This window comes from Fringilla coelebs, assembly GCF_963513975.1.
Source record: "Fringilla coelebs genome assembly, chromosome: 2".
In the NCBI taxonomy this organism is placed as follows: Eukaryota; Metazoa; Chordata; class Aves; order Passeriformes; family Fringillidae; genus Fringilla; species Fringilla coelebs.
Window position 1 is genome coordinate 28,862,538 of NC_140029.1, and position 14,652 is coordinate 28,877,189.

Genomic DNA, 14,652 nt, shown 5'->3' on the forward strand with positions numbered 1-14,652 from the left:
TAGTAGGGCATGCTTTAATTTTGTTCTCTCTATTGGGATACATAATGCTCTTTGTAGTAGTATAATTTCTGCTACGTTTGCCACAGCAGCAACTGTCATCAACAGCATGCTGGCAGGACAGTAACATCAAAAAGAAATAATACAAAGGAAGATAAAACTTTTCCCAAAGTAAACTGCAAGAAGTATGGCTATGTTATGTGATGCACAGTCCCAGTACACCTTCCAGATGGAATTCATTTGTGTTCAGAAAAAGGAGGAAAGAAATATGCCACACCTCCAACAGAAATCTTCAGATGTGAAATTAAGATTTAGGAATATACTTACTCTGTGTGCTACTGGGTAGGGAAAGTTTGTTCCTTGAGTTTGTCACTTAGTACCAAGTGCAAAGTGCTCACAGGTCATTCCCCTCTTATTAATTCAACCATCTAAATAGATGTATCAGATCAGATTTAGTTTACACCATTTGTAGAACTTGGCTGGCTGACATTTTTGAAGTGCACACTGTGCTAATCAGAACTCAGTGAATGACTAAATTCTATTCCTTGGTGATTTCATTCTATGATGAAAACTGTAGCAACAGCCACAAAAATCCCTCTTTATCCACACCTCTGAAAGGAGGGCAAACACCTCACTTTCTCCTCAGGGGTCTGCCAATCCCCCAGCATACTGCAGCTCTGTTCTAGTGCTTTGCTGAGAGAAGAAAGATTCATTTGAGCAAAAGAGCTAGTGGCCCTGTACTTGGCACTGATGAGAAGCCACATCTTGAGTCATGTGCCCAGCTTTAGGCCCCTCACTACAAGCAGGACAGAGGTGCTGGAGTGTGTCCCACGGAAGGGCAATGGAAAGGGCTGGAAGTTGCTTAGCCTGTAGAAAAGAAGGCTGAGGTGAGACCTTACTGCTCTCTACAACTGCCTGAAAGATCATAGCAAGATCTCTCAGGCAGCTTGTGATAAGACAAGGGGAAACAGCCTCCAATTTTGACAAGGGAAGTTCAGGCCATGTATTAAGAAAATTTTCTTTACTGGATGTGGTAAAGCAGTGGAACAGACACCCAGGGAATGGTGGAGTCACCCACCATCCCTGGAAGTGTTCAAAAAACACAGACATGGTGCTTTGTGACACAATTAGTGCGCATGTGGAATTCAGTTGAAGGTTGGACTTCATGATCTTACAAGTTTTTCCCAGCCTTGATGATTGTAAGAAGGCAGTAGGAGCAGCACAGCTTGCACCTTACCTCCCAAGTGCTACAACAGACAGCCAAATGGCCCAGCTTTGGGGAAAGGTAGGAAACAGGACTGCTACCATGCAAGAGCAGCATGATGCTATTATTCCAGTGCAGTTCTGCATATCCCTCCTTAACACTTACCAACACACACATGCTCCTAGCAACTGGAACTAACAAAATACATCCTAGACTCTAGACCACTGACAGGAAGCCAGCCACAAAACAGAATTCCCATCAGACTGCTATACAAGTGCAAAAACCAGCGTTTTATGTGATACTAACTGCTGCTACAGCTGCAAAGCAGCTACTGACCCTGTCAACCTTAAAATGCTGATTACGTCAAGTCCACTGAAATACAACTGTAAAAAATGAATAAGCTTAATTACATCACAAAAAACAAGGCAGCACTGTTTAGTTTGCTTTTAATTTAATTTAAATAGGATAAGGCTACTTAAAAGACAAGTCTTTACATAAAAAAATGTACATTACATTAAAGTTTGCTGTACTCAAGTACAAAAACTGCACAAGTGTTTAGTAAAAGGGAGAGAACACACCATTTCAAAACACACATTCTTACCATTTTACAGCATTTGAGAAGTGCCTTTTACATCATAACAGTGAATGGAGAACTTCTGTAAAGAACTAAGCTACAGTTTTTGGTTTCAATATAAACCTATGTTAAAACTGTAAACAAGCTTTCTGATCACTACCAAACTTCTTTTACTGGGTTAACTAAGTGAATTCAGAAGCTGATTCTTTTTTTGTTTTACCAAGCCTGGGAGCATTCTTATTATTCTTATTTACCATCTGTATCTAAAACTGATCTAAACTGGCTTCACCCTGAGCCAGTGAGTTTTAATAAAAGTATTTCCATCAACGTAATTAGATTTTTGCCCTGTGAGGCACTACCAATAATCCAGATGAAACACCAAATTTCACTGAATACCAAAATCCATCTTAAATTATCAAAGGAAGGGAAAACAGGTTTGTGGGGTTTTTTTCTAGAGTGCAATCACATGTGTTAATGCTCTCAAGGTATTTCTGTCTTCCCATCCACACCCCTCTTCAACTGTCTGTAGGCTGAGAAAGCACTGGTCTGCATTCCATTGGTTTTCCCCATATTTTATAAATAAGCATGATTGTAACCAGGAAAATAATCAAATTTCCTACACTGGCACATTTTTACACTTATGCATGTAAAAAATATGCCTGTGTACTTAAGAGAACATGGCACTAATCCATTCACTACTTCCTCTCGAAGTTTCATATCAGTCTAGTCACGTATTTCCATCTGTGCATTCCTTGTTTCATGTATCAAGAGAAACTTCAATTTGAAGTAATGCTGTTAAAATAGTTCATCTCTTATTACCACCCTAACTTGCACTGCAAATTCTACACTCCTGTGCAACAAAAAGGAAAAAAAAATTCTGTAGATTATCTTATCAGCAGAATGGTTAGTTTTCTGACCTAAACTAATTACCTTTTTAAAGCCAAGAAGGCTCTAGGGATCACTCTAAATTTCAATAGCTATTTTAACTATTTAATCAGATGTGGAATAAAACTGAATCTTAGTGAAACAATGTGTGAATCACAGTGACATGGAGGAGATGAACTATAATAATCTTGAAAACTAGGAGTGGAGGGTTTAGTGTAGTGTAATATCACCACCTTTTAAAGAAGTAATTAACTACTTGGTGTACAACAGTGGATACTTTTAAGGTGACTGGTGATAGTAACTCCAGCTTTACAACAGGGAGTTGTTAAACTTGTTAAAACTTCACAGCAATCTGAATCTCTGTAAGTCTGTAAATTTTAAAATAATTTTATTTCAACTGTTTAAATGTGACCTATCTATTTGAAAATACAGAAGTAATATTTATGTTTTGAGCACCATTAGCTACTTCATGGCCATGTAACATGCTGGATTTTCTTCTTTGCTTCCGAAGGCTTTAGGTCATTCTGGAATACAAGAAAATATATAATTATTCTTAGAGATACTGTGCAAACAGGAGTCAGTCATTAATCTGGCATATTTCAATCTGGTAGTATTACAGTGTTCAGCTGCAGGCTACTACAACAGCTTTCTATTGCCATCTTGTGGAGAAAGCTAAATATCACAAAATTTCTCTGTTGAAGATAAAAACAGAGCCAATGAATTTAACTACCTGTAAATCATACATGTGTTTTGGTTTTCAGCAACCTACAATTAAATATTCTGAAATATTCAAAAATTTCTTTCAGTTATGCAGCTTAGAAACAGGTACATACTGGAGTCTCAAAACATACTTCTGAAGTTATTTCAGGTTGTCTTCTTAAAATACTTGTTGAAATGGAATTGTATAAGGAAAATTCCCCAAATACACAACTAGTAAAACAATTTACTTTTGTCAAAGAGTAAAACACATTAAAAAAAGAAAAAGAAAATTTGGTCTTCCTTTGTAATGACCTGGATAAAAAGAAGAGGAATAATTGCCAAAGCCTCAGATGAGCTCATCTTTCAAGTCCCCCTGCCCAAAAAAAACTTGTAAAAATCAAGAAAGCCCAAAGCAAAGAAATGGCAGATAAAGTGGAAAAATAATTCCCTTTCATCATCTAAAGTAATAATTTTAAAAAATGTGAGAAATTAGAGTTTTAAAGGTTCACATAAACAGAGAAAATACAGATATATGAGTTTTCAAGAGCATACTGCAACACACTGGTTCAGGGAGCACAATCTAGAGATCATTCCTCTCTTTAAGAGAGATACTGTAAATATCTCTTTTTTTTATTCCTGTAAATAAAATAAAAATTTTTAAACTAACACTTCCAGTGTTAGTTTATTTACAGGAATACTGTGGACTGCAACCATTGACAGGTTTAAGGGAATTAGACCCAGAGACAATGGGGATAGTTCTGTGCTATTCATTACATTTTTCTTGAACGTCAAGGAACAATCACTTGCTTGGAGACACAATTGTCTTTACTGTCATTACACTAAAAATAGATCAGGCTTTACAGCTATCTGCCAAGTACACTGATTCTTCCTGACAGCATCACTTTGTATTCAATAGCACATTTAAATTAAATACAAAGAAGCTGTGAGGTATACTAAACAAGTTTCAAAAGCTCAGTATGTTCACATCTGACCACTACTTGGAAGAGTTCTAAATCCTGAAAGAAGTTAGTAATACTGGTAGTAGAAAACACACCTCTTAAGCATAAATTCCATTCAGAGCCTCAGCCATGATGCTTTTAAAAGCTGCTAAAGCTGTCTTTCACAACAGCCATGTGTTTTGGTACTCATGTTTAATAAAAGTCTGATGGAACATACCAATCCATACAGCAGAATATTACCTGCATTCTTTCATTAAAGGATTTTTAAAAAATATGTTAATATTTTAATATATTATTATTATTAATATGAATGCTTTATTGCATCTCATGAGGCAATATTGAGAAAACAAAGTTCAGTGTCATGTCTTAGGAAAATGCTAATCAATGTAACTGCACAGAGTATATCTAAAGCTCCCTCTGCAGTTCAACTGAGAACAGATATTTCTATTACCTCCTTTGAAGCCCAGATTTATGCCAGATATTCCCGTATTACAGTGGAAATGTGAAAACTCCTTTATTTGTATCATGAAGGAATACAACACAAGTGTTAAGACCTATGTCTGTATTGTGGCATGTTTTTAAGAGATGGGCCATTGCTCCTTACTCATTGACAAGCCCTGTAATCACACCATTGCCAAAACTAACCACTGTTCTTTGTCCCCATCAGGCAGCTACACTACACCATTATCTACACAGAAGCTTCCTACTGACAAGTACAAATTTCTTTCACTCTGGTATTTCCCAAACTAGCTACACTTTACTAATACTCGCTGTTTCCAAATACTCTACCATTACTCCAAAATAAAATAATCCTGAAAACTCTTACAAGGCTCTAACTTTGGTTCCTGTAAATCTCAATAAAAAAAAGAAAAAGCTGCAAAACAAGATACTGCACAAACATACCGGCAAATCAGATTCGTCTTTTGGAACAGACCTCTTTAACTTCACAACAGTAGTTCCTGCTATTGGAGATAAAGGGTAAACCTTCAGACCAGTCAACACACTGCTCTCAGTCTTTGAAACATTGTTCTGCTGAGCCTCATTATTCCTTATTCCCAGCTTAGTGTCCTCTGACAAACTGGAGGCTGAAAGGTATGTTGAGGCATTGGAAGGAGCTGATAATCTCCTAACTGTGTTGGTGGTGCTTCCAGCTGGAGGAGGCTTCAGGCGATCGGCAGCTCCGTTCTCCGTCTTTTTCACCTTTATGCTTGTACTTGTCGAATTGCCATCAAACACAATTAATGGTCGTTTCCTTAAACCTTCCACTGCTGTAACACTGAAAACACAAATCATAAAATTCACAGAAACATAGGTTAGATGATCAAAAAATAGCATATCCATGACATGAGTAGCAGAAATTAATTTTATCCTCCCTGAAGAAAACATATATCCTAAAATACTAATACTAAACTCTGAGATGCTCCAAACTTTAATAAAAATAAATATACTTATATACACTTACATATACTTAAATAAAAATAAAAAGCAATAAAAGTTACTTCCAAAATATAAAGTCACAGGGGCTGTGTGAGGACCAGTGCTCCTCAGCAAGAAGAGTTGTGTGAGGAACTGTGTAGGCAGACAATTATAGCTGTACAACCAAAGGCACTACGCTTCTACCACTGCAGTTACTCTAGAGTAACTACAGAGATAATAAATGGGGAGTATTTCAAAAGATGAGTATTTAAGGAAGGGTGTGCTGCCTTACCTGCAGGAACAGCATCTCATATTCTGATACTTCTAAATTTCCCTGTTTCCACTCTTATTCAAATTCATAATGTTAAGTCCAAAAGATTGTTAGCTAAGGAATAAAAACACTAAGCAAAAAACCCACACCTTTTAAAAGTAAGTCTTCTTTGAACAGAAACTTTAAGTGGATTTAATAACATTTTAATAGTTTGTGCCTTTAAGCTTATGTGTAGTCAGAGCAGACCAGTTTAGTAACCACTGATTCATTAAAAGGAATATTATCAAGCTAATACCAAAACAGTATTATCAGAAAATATCTTGACTGAGAAAAAAATAAAGTACAAAGTCAATATAACTCACACTATATGAATTCAGAGTTTTAAAAATGCAATGCTCAAGAATGACAAAGAGAAAGTGTTTGGAAAGTGCAGATTTAACAAATAAAAAACCCAAACCACCATTAAGAGATATAATATTCCTGTTTAAAAATTTCAATTTTCAGTTTTGATAAAAAGCTCTTTTGCACCTATTTCAGCACACTTACAGTTTCCTATCCAAACACTAACCTCACGCTTCCATCCTCAAGTCCACAGAAGTAAACAAACTGAGGTACTCCAACCTCTTATGCACATGGAAAATAAACTGAACAAAAGACAGCTCGGTGTTTTAGCCACTGCTACAGTTTCAAAAAACACCTAAAAACTGAAAAAACACCTAAAAAAATCCAAATTACTTGACAGAATTTGTTTAGCTCTTCGCAGTTAGAAACCTCAGCAAAGCTAAAAGAGACTCAAGACATCAACAAGCTGTAACACTGAAAAACTATAGGAATTTCCATCCACCTTTCCTTACTATTTACTGCTGAACATATCAGAATACCACTCATGCGTATCACATGTCAAAGTCTTGGGTAGGTGGAAGGTAGAGTGAAGAGATTCAGTAAAACAAACTTTTGAAGAAGATTTTGCTTTCTGAGCAAACAGAAACAGAAAGATTTTTAAAACAAGACAGAGTATTTATTTCAGAAAGCAAATACTATTTTTGAAACAGACACACAAAACTGCTGCAGCATGCACCCCTCACTCTAGATAGAGTAGGCCACCCCTGTCCAGAAGAAAGCATAGTTATATATGCTTTTAGCACTTTCCTTAAACACTGCAAACACCACCATTAATTAGCAATTATACAGTGAAACAAAAAATATTTCCTTTCTCCTCATTCCTTGAAATCTACCAGTAACTCATCATCAACACACACTGGGGGACAGAGGAACAATACCAATTCTCTGGATCAATACAGACTGGGAGTGAAGGGATTGAGAGTAGCCCTGCTGAGAAGGACTTGGGGATGCTGGTGGATGAGAGGCTGGACACAAGTCAGCAACGTGTGCTTGCAGCCCAGAAAGCCAAACATGTCCAAAGCAGCATGGCCAGTAGGTCAAAGGAAGTGATTCTGCACCCCCTACTCTGCTCTGGTGAGACCTCAATTGGAGTGCTGCATCCAGATCTGGAGCCTCCGGAGGAAGCACATGGAGCAGCCCCAGAGGATGGTCATAAAAATGATCATAAGGAAAGACTTGAGAGAGTGGAGGCTGCTCATCCTGGAGAAGAGAAGGCCCCAGGAAGACCTTATTGCAGCCTTTCAGTACTTAAAGGGGAGGTATAAGAAAGACAGTTCTGTGAAAAGAAGCTCTATAAGCTAGATTGCATTAATAACATTTAAATGACAAAAGAAAAAAAATTATCTTTCCCTTTTTTCTGTTTTTGCAGTAGTAGAATCTAACACTTCTGACACAGGCAAGCCAATGTGGCATTCTCTGTAAACTGTAACAATATCCAAAAGCTGTACAAGCTTCACTAATCAGAAAAAGATTAAACAAAATGCATTGTCCTAAATTGTCCAAGTCTGTCCCAATAAATGTAAATTACCTTTTCTTCTCACTTTTCAAGTCATTTTGCTGTCTTTTCTTTTCCATCATTCTCCCCCATCTACTTTTTGGCAAGTCACGCTGAGGCAGGGGAATGGCATGCTGAATATAGAGATCAGTGAGCCCATCTTTGTCCATCTTTACATCATTTTCACCTAATATATTTTTCTGTGGGAACAGAAAAAGAGATGTTATTTTTATGACAAATTCAACATTCAACCATCTGAGTGGCATAATTTCTTATGTCAAAATCCAATGTGAAGTATTGCATTGGGCCAGGGTTCCAGAAGTAAAGGGCTGGCTGGGATGATCAGTTTGGAGAGGCCATGAACTGCTCAGTGCCAACAACAGCCTGGTCTCCTACCTTCCTACTGTTAACTTCCTTCATTTTCTGTGTGGATTACACTCAGCCTATCCCTTCAGTGAGGCAATGGGAAACACAAGTTGTTTTGGTCAGTGCATAGCGGTTTCTTTTTCCTTGCAAGTGCATTTCTTCACATGTCTCCTCATGTGCCTCTTCCTGTGTGTCCTTTGGAGTTCCCTGCCCCCAGTGTCTGCTGCTCTTTAAGTGCATTTGAGCACAGGTGCCATGAGCAACGCTGCTTCAAATTCTTGGGTGTGATGGGCTGCTTTCTTCAACAGTGTGGGAGACATGGACCCAGCTGTGACCAGCACTGGGCAGTTATTCACCTTTACCTACAGAGGTCAACCCTGCAGGCCTGCTCCACCCAAAATACTGCAAGTTTTCCTAAGGAAAATAGCAGGCAAAAAAGGGAAAAGTTATGACAGACATATTGTTGTTGATGGCTGATGTTTTCATGCACTCTTAAACATGCTTCCCTGAATCCAACTACAATACCAGAGCTCTTTTTCACATGACTAGAAAACAGACAACTAGAATGTAATGCAAGTCAGACTTTTGGATGTAGAACCGTGTTATCTTCCCCAGTTCCTAAGGAATAATGGAGATCACTTTCATCCCAACATGAGGAAGAAGTTCCTTAGATTACAGATGGCAGAGCACTGGAACAAGCTCCCCAGGGAGGTCGTGGACTCTCCCTCTCTGGAGACATTCAAAACCCACCTGGATGTGTTCTTGTGTTACCTGCTCTAGGTGACCCTCCCTTGGCAAGGGGCTGGACAAAATGATCTCCAGAGGTCCCTTCCAACCCTAACTATTCAGTGATTCTAGGAACCACCAATTAGAACATCAGTTCTTTCTAATCATGTATTGGGTTGTGAATATTGAATTTTTTGGTACCTCATGCCAAATTTATGAAAAACTCCACTAACATCCTACAAATCGAGGTCATTGAGAGCAGGTCAAGCCTCTGTGACCACTGATTCTGGCAACACTTCATGACTTCTGATGTTGGCCTGAAACCTGTCCATATAGAGCAAAAGTATATGAAAATTCTTTGAGCTTATAGAAAACCCTGAAACTTTGATTACTATTGTTTCCTGCACCTGAAATTTTCAGCCAAGGCAGTAACTAGTATTCCAAACAACATCAACTAAATCTTTTAATGGTCCTAAACTGCTTATAACCCACTTTCAAACTCAATTATTTTCCAAGTATCAAGTATCAATATTTACGCATTAGCTTGACTGATTACATATGCTGCATTTCTTTAACTCACAGAACTATTAGGGTTGGAAGGGACCTCCGGAGATGCTCTAGTCCAACCGACCTACCCAGAGAGGGTCACCTAGAGCAGGATACACCGGGTATGGACGTGGCAATTTTAACAGTGTAAAGCTCATCCTTCCACAGCCAATTTTGCTGTATGCAGACACTGTCTCGATTTGGGCAAATTGCTTTTTAGCAGCCTCGGTGTTGAAGCACAGCCCCTTTGCAAACACGGAGACATCTCCCGTGCCAGAGCCTCCTCTCTGCAAGTTCGTGGTGTCCAGAGCACCGACTTGGTGCCTGCTCTCCCCTGAGCGCCGTGACTCTCTTCGTCCTGCCTCATGGACAGCCGCTCCGCCCGGCCCGGCTCCCCGGACGCACCTGCTCCAGGGTGAGCCGCAGGAATTCCTCCGAGAGCAGCTCCGGATGCAGTAACAGCAGCTCCGACTCCGAACGCCCAGACCCGCACTCCTCCTCTCCACCGCCGCCGCCAGCCCGGGCTCTTCCCTGCGCCGCCATCTTCTTCCCCCGGCGGCCCCTTCCCGGACTCCCACAATCCCGCGCGCGGAGGGAAACGCGTCTCCAGAGCAGCCGCGCGCCGCGGTGGCGTCACGGGCCGGAGCGGGGCCGGAGCGGAGCAGCGGGAGCCGGGCCTGCGCCCCGCCGGGGCGGCATCGCTCCGCGGGGCAGCCGGGCCAGGGCAACCATACAAAATCCCACAGAATCACAGAATATCCTGAGTTGGAAGAGGCCCACAAGGATCGTCGAAGTCCAGCTCCTGGCCTTACACAGGACAGCCCCAAGTATTATACCCCATGTCTTGGAGTATTTTCCGAATGCTTGAGCTCTGTCAGGCTTGGTCCTGTGACCACTTCCCTGGGGAGCCTGTTCAGTGCCTGACCACCCTTTGGTGAAGAACTTTTTTCTGATATCCAACTTAAACCTCTCCTGATATGGCTTCAGGCCATTCCCTTGTGTCCTGTCCCTGGTCAGCAGAGAGAAGGGATCAGTGCCTGCCCTTCATGAGAAACCTGTAGAACCATGATAAGGCCTTTTCTCAGTCTCCTCCGCTTGGACAGACCAAGTGTCCTCAGCCGCTCCTCACACGGCTTCCCCTCAAGGCCCTTCACCCTCGTGGCCCTACTTTGGATGCTTTCCAATAGCTTTATGTCTTTTTTTATGTTGTGGCACCCCAAACTGCCCCCTGCACTTGAGGTGAAGCCTCCCCAGCTCAGAGCAGAGCAGGACAATGTCCAGCTGGCAATGCCATCCCTGATGCCCCCCAGGACAGGACTGGCCCTCCTGGCTGCCAATGCACTGCTGGCTCATGTTCAACTTGCTATTGACCCCTGGGTCCCTTTCCATGGCACTGCTCTCCAGCCTCCTGTTCCCCAGTCTTTCCATACATCCAGGGTTTCCCATTCCAGGTGCAGCATGCAGCATTGGCCCTTGTTAAATGTCATACAGCTGGTGATTGCACAGCTCTAATTTGTCTGGGTTTCTTTGCAAGGCCTCTCTGTCCTTGAGGGAGTTAGGTGTTGCTGATAAGGTGAGGTCATCCCCCAGCTGATAGCATAGAACCAACGGGGAGAACATCTGTTTTATTGTCACTCTGTCAGCACACCAGAGTATGAACGCCAGAACTGTGCTATGGAGTTAAACACAACCTCCGTCCTGCCCCTAGCTGCGACACCACTGGTTAACACTGCTTGATAGGCAGCAACAAAAGTCACTTTGTAATTCCGAAGTACAATAGCTGCCTGCCCATTGGAGTCTGTCCCCCACTTACATGTTTAAAAGCAGAATAGAGAATTACAAATGGTTACATGTGTAAATAACCGTGTAGTTTTACAATATAAAATTACAAGGTAATTTGAAGTACTTGATCCGTTTTACAGAATTGCAAGGTACAGACAACAATGTAACGCACGGGGAAGGAGTTGAAGATGCATGCCTATGTACGCTGCTAGAGCCTACATATATGCAGCGCTTCAAAAGGCATAAATTCAAATTTTCAATATTTAAAAATCATTTAAGTGTACAAGGAAGTAGTAACATTATATCATATGGCTTCCTCAAAATTGTCTTCTGGCAGTATATACAATTTGTTCCCTTGCGCTTTTTCTCTTCAGGGAAGTGGCATCCAAGGGGAAGCACAGGCTGGGTGCCAGAGCTGCCCAAAGCCTAACTTTATCCTTCTGTGCCCAGCAGGCACACAGATATAGACTATTCTATTTTCATTTTCTCATTCATTTCTCACTTCAGCCAATTATGTCACAAAATCAATTGAACTCAAGTAATCTTGAAAATGAATATAGCTTCTAGGGTGAATGTTCAGCCTGGATTTTGGTGTTTATTTCAATGAATGAAATTACTTTCTTGTAAATTACATGGATCACCTCCCTCTTCCTAAAGAACTTGTAAGTTCTGCCTCACAGAAACATATCCTTGCTAACTGAATTAGTGGTGCTGATCAAGATTTTTACCCTGTGATTTTCTTATGTTACTATTTACTTTGTAGGCATTTATACCCAAAATTATAGTTCCTCTTTGATTAACCAAAGCATGTTCTCTCACAATAAAGTTTTGAAAGAGATTAAATGCAAACAGTCTGGTGAAAATATGTTTCTTTTCCAATTGCTGTAAAAATAATAGAATTTTAATGAGCTATATTTTTTCATAGATTTGTTGAATGATCCTATTGAATTTCATAGTAGAGTTATTTTTTGTAATTTTTTTGTTAATGCAATAGGGTAATTTTAAATAAACTATACCAGGCACCATTTTCTATTATTTTTCTTTTTAAGATTTTACAATTAAAAAAAAAAAAAAAGCTTTACATCAGTTCTGATACCTTGCTCTTTACTTTGTTCATTAGCTGTATGTGTTGTCCCAAAATAGCTTCTTTCACCCAGTGAGCAAGAGGCCGTCCACACAGAGAACTGAGATATTTGAATTCTTTACAGTTCTATGCAGAAGGATGTGCTGGGCAGCAAATCCACAGAGCCAGCATGATGACCATCTAAACTTGCCACTTACGTATTTTAGCAAACAAATGCATTAATGTTCATTGACTACAAATTACACAGTTCTTTCGTTAATTAGTCTTCTATTGGTCAATGATTCCCTCACTTCTCATGCTGATTAGCCTGCAGAGTCTTCCTCTTCTCTTGAGCTGGTTGGTTTCTTGGGCAGTGATTCCTCCTGGAATTGCCTTTTACCCAGTCGGAGCTTATTTCAGCAGAGTTGATGAGCGGGCTTTGTTAGTTTCTTCCTTATCTTGGGAATTTTGCCAAACGTATTTGTGGCCCACAAAGTCTGCATTCTTTGTGTCCACTATCAGGAGCACACCCTTCTCGCTAAGCTGTCTTAGCCTCCTCCTAGGTCACTGAGGCACTTCAACAGAGCAATTCTACTGATAAGAAATTTATCTTTTTAATGTTTAATAGTTGAGAGTTATATATTTATTTATTTATATAAATAAGAGTAGTAGTATAAGTCTCTTATATGAGACATATAATATATAAAATACTATATACAAACAGCGTTATTGTAAGTCTCGTAATAGATATGAGACTTTGACTATCATTAAGTCAAATTTGAATGAGAACACTTTCTGGGAACCTGAGAAAAGCATCTCCCATCTATTTATTTATTTACATATCATCTCCTATTTATTTATTTATTTATTTATTTATTTATTTATTTATGTATTTATTTATTTATGTGTGTCTGTGTGTATATATCCCAAGGCTTTGGACTCTCTTATGTATGCATTTTAAATATATATACAAATAAATATATGCATATAAAGATTAGATATACTGAGATAGATAGATAGACAGACAGATAGATAGACAGATAGATAGATAGACAGACAGATAGACAGATAGATAAAAAATAAATGTATTAGTCTCTTCTCTCGGCTGCAAAGTTGTGGAGCCCCCCGAGGCGCCCCGGGGGTGCATTCCCGGCCGGTGCAGCCGGGCTCTCCCGCACGTGACCGGACGCGGCCTCCCGCCGCTGCCCGTGCCCGGTGACGCGGGCCGGGGGCGGGGCCGGCGCCGCACCGGAAGCGGCGCGTCCCCCCCGCCCGCCGCCGGCGGATCCCAGCGCGCCCCGAGGCGGCCCCGGCCGCCGCCACCGCACCGCGAGGTCTCGGAGCGGCGGGCCCGGCTCCGCTGTGCGCCGGCAGGTGCTGCGGGAGGGCGGCGGGAGAGGCTCCGTGTCCGGGCGGGCGGAGGCGGGCGCACCGGGGCCGGCCGGCGGCGGGCCTGGCTGCGCGCTGTGTGTGTGAGGGGACGGGCAGCGCATCCCTGCCCTCCCGGGGCTCCGCGGCTCGGGAGAGTTGTAGCCACAGGTTAATTCGAGCCCGCGCACGGTGTAGGAGTGCGCGCAGGTGAGGGAGCGGTGCGGAGGTGAGGGAGGCAGGGTGTTGCTCTCCAAGGCAGGGAGAGCACAATGTAATGCAAGGTTATTGCTTAACTGGAGCGGGGGAGAGCTGCTTCCCACTGCTTGCAGGAAATGAGTGCGTGCGGGTTGTTATTGCGCTTAAAAATCAGTGCCTACTAGACTGATAATTTTCTTGACTCTTGCTTTATTTTTCTCTGACAGGAAAACATCCCCATTATCTTGTTTTCCAGGCTTCTTACATCTAAATGTAATATAAGAAATACTCTCTGTAACTATGGGGTGGCCTCTTGCACTTCAAAGGAACAGCATGTTCTGTAGAACCTGTTCCTTTGCAGTGTTCACTGGCCCCTAAGGTTTCATTAATGAGAACAAGGGAAATGCTAAAAAAGAGGTTATGTCCAGGTCATGCATGTTGGCACTGTTTGTTCCTAAAAGCTTTTTCTCGCATTTTTTTTTTATTCTAGAATGAATGTGTTCATTTCTTTGTTACCAGACTTATGTAGTACTATAGATTTTTTGTTCTTTCTGTTCAGGAGTCTGGTTTTAGTCTGGTGACAAAGAAATCTGTTCAGATTTCTTTCATACTTTTAATTCCCATCAACTTTGATTTAGGAAATTCTTTTGGACTTTTTAACACATCTTTGTCGGGAGTAGAATTCTGCATTTCTCTCAGTG

The 14,652-nt window shown here is 41.0% G+C and overlaps 2 protein-coding genes across 3 annotated transcripts in view; one reads left to right on the plus strand and one right to left on the minus strand.

The window, feature by feature from the left end:
• Nucleotides 1-1,641: 1,641 nt before the first annotated feature.
• Nucleotides 1,642-10,089, minus strand: LOC311151154 (ashwin). Its single transcript, XM_084201388.1, has 4 exons — nucleotides 9,946-10,089; nucleotides 7,936-8,102; nucleotides 5,222-5,594; nucleotides 1,642-3,184 (listed from the first exon to the last, which is right to left on the minus strand). The coding sequence occupies exons 1-4, from the start codon at nucleotides 10,081-10,083 to the stop codon at nucleotides 3,128-3,130; spliced, it is 735 nt and encodes a 244-aa protein (XP_084057514.1). The 5' UTR covers nucleotides 10,084-10,089; the 3' UTR covers nucleotides 1,642-3,127.
• A 3,573-nt stretch (nucleotides 10,090-13,662) lies between these two features.
• Nucleotides 13,663-14,652, plus strand: part of TGFBRAP1 (transforming growth factor beta receptor associated protein 1) — a 36,828-nt gene continuing 35,838 nt past the window's right edge. The window contains exon 1 of one of the 2 annotated variants that reach the window (XM_084227191.1): nucleotides 13,663-13,759. The gene's annotated coding sequence lies outside the window, so the exon portion shown is untranslated. Of the gene's footprint in view, nucleotides 13,760-13,837; nucleotides 13,964-14,652 lie in introns of those variants that run through there. The other variant, XM_084227192.1, reaches the window with a different exon arrangement.

What these genes read in the sequence shown, in the direction of transcription:
- LOC311151154 (XM_084201388.1), bottom strand. Translation starts at nt 10,083, where the DNA reads ATGGCGGCGCAGGGAAGAGCCCGGGCTGGCGGCGGCGGTGGAGAGGAG. An exon ending in TGCGGCTCACCCTGGAGCAG is followed by an intron (nt 8,103 to 9,945) that starts GTGCGTCCGGGG and finishes CTGTTCCCACAG; the next exon opens with AAAAATATATTAGGTGAAAA. An exon ending in TTGAAAAGTGAGAAGAAAAG is followed by an intron (nt 5,595 to 7,935) that starts GTAATTTACATT and finishes TTGTGTTTTCAG; the next exon opens with TGTTACAGCAGTGGAAGGTT.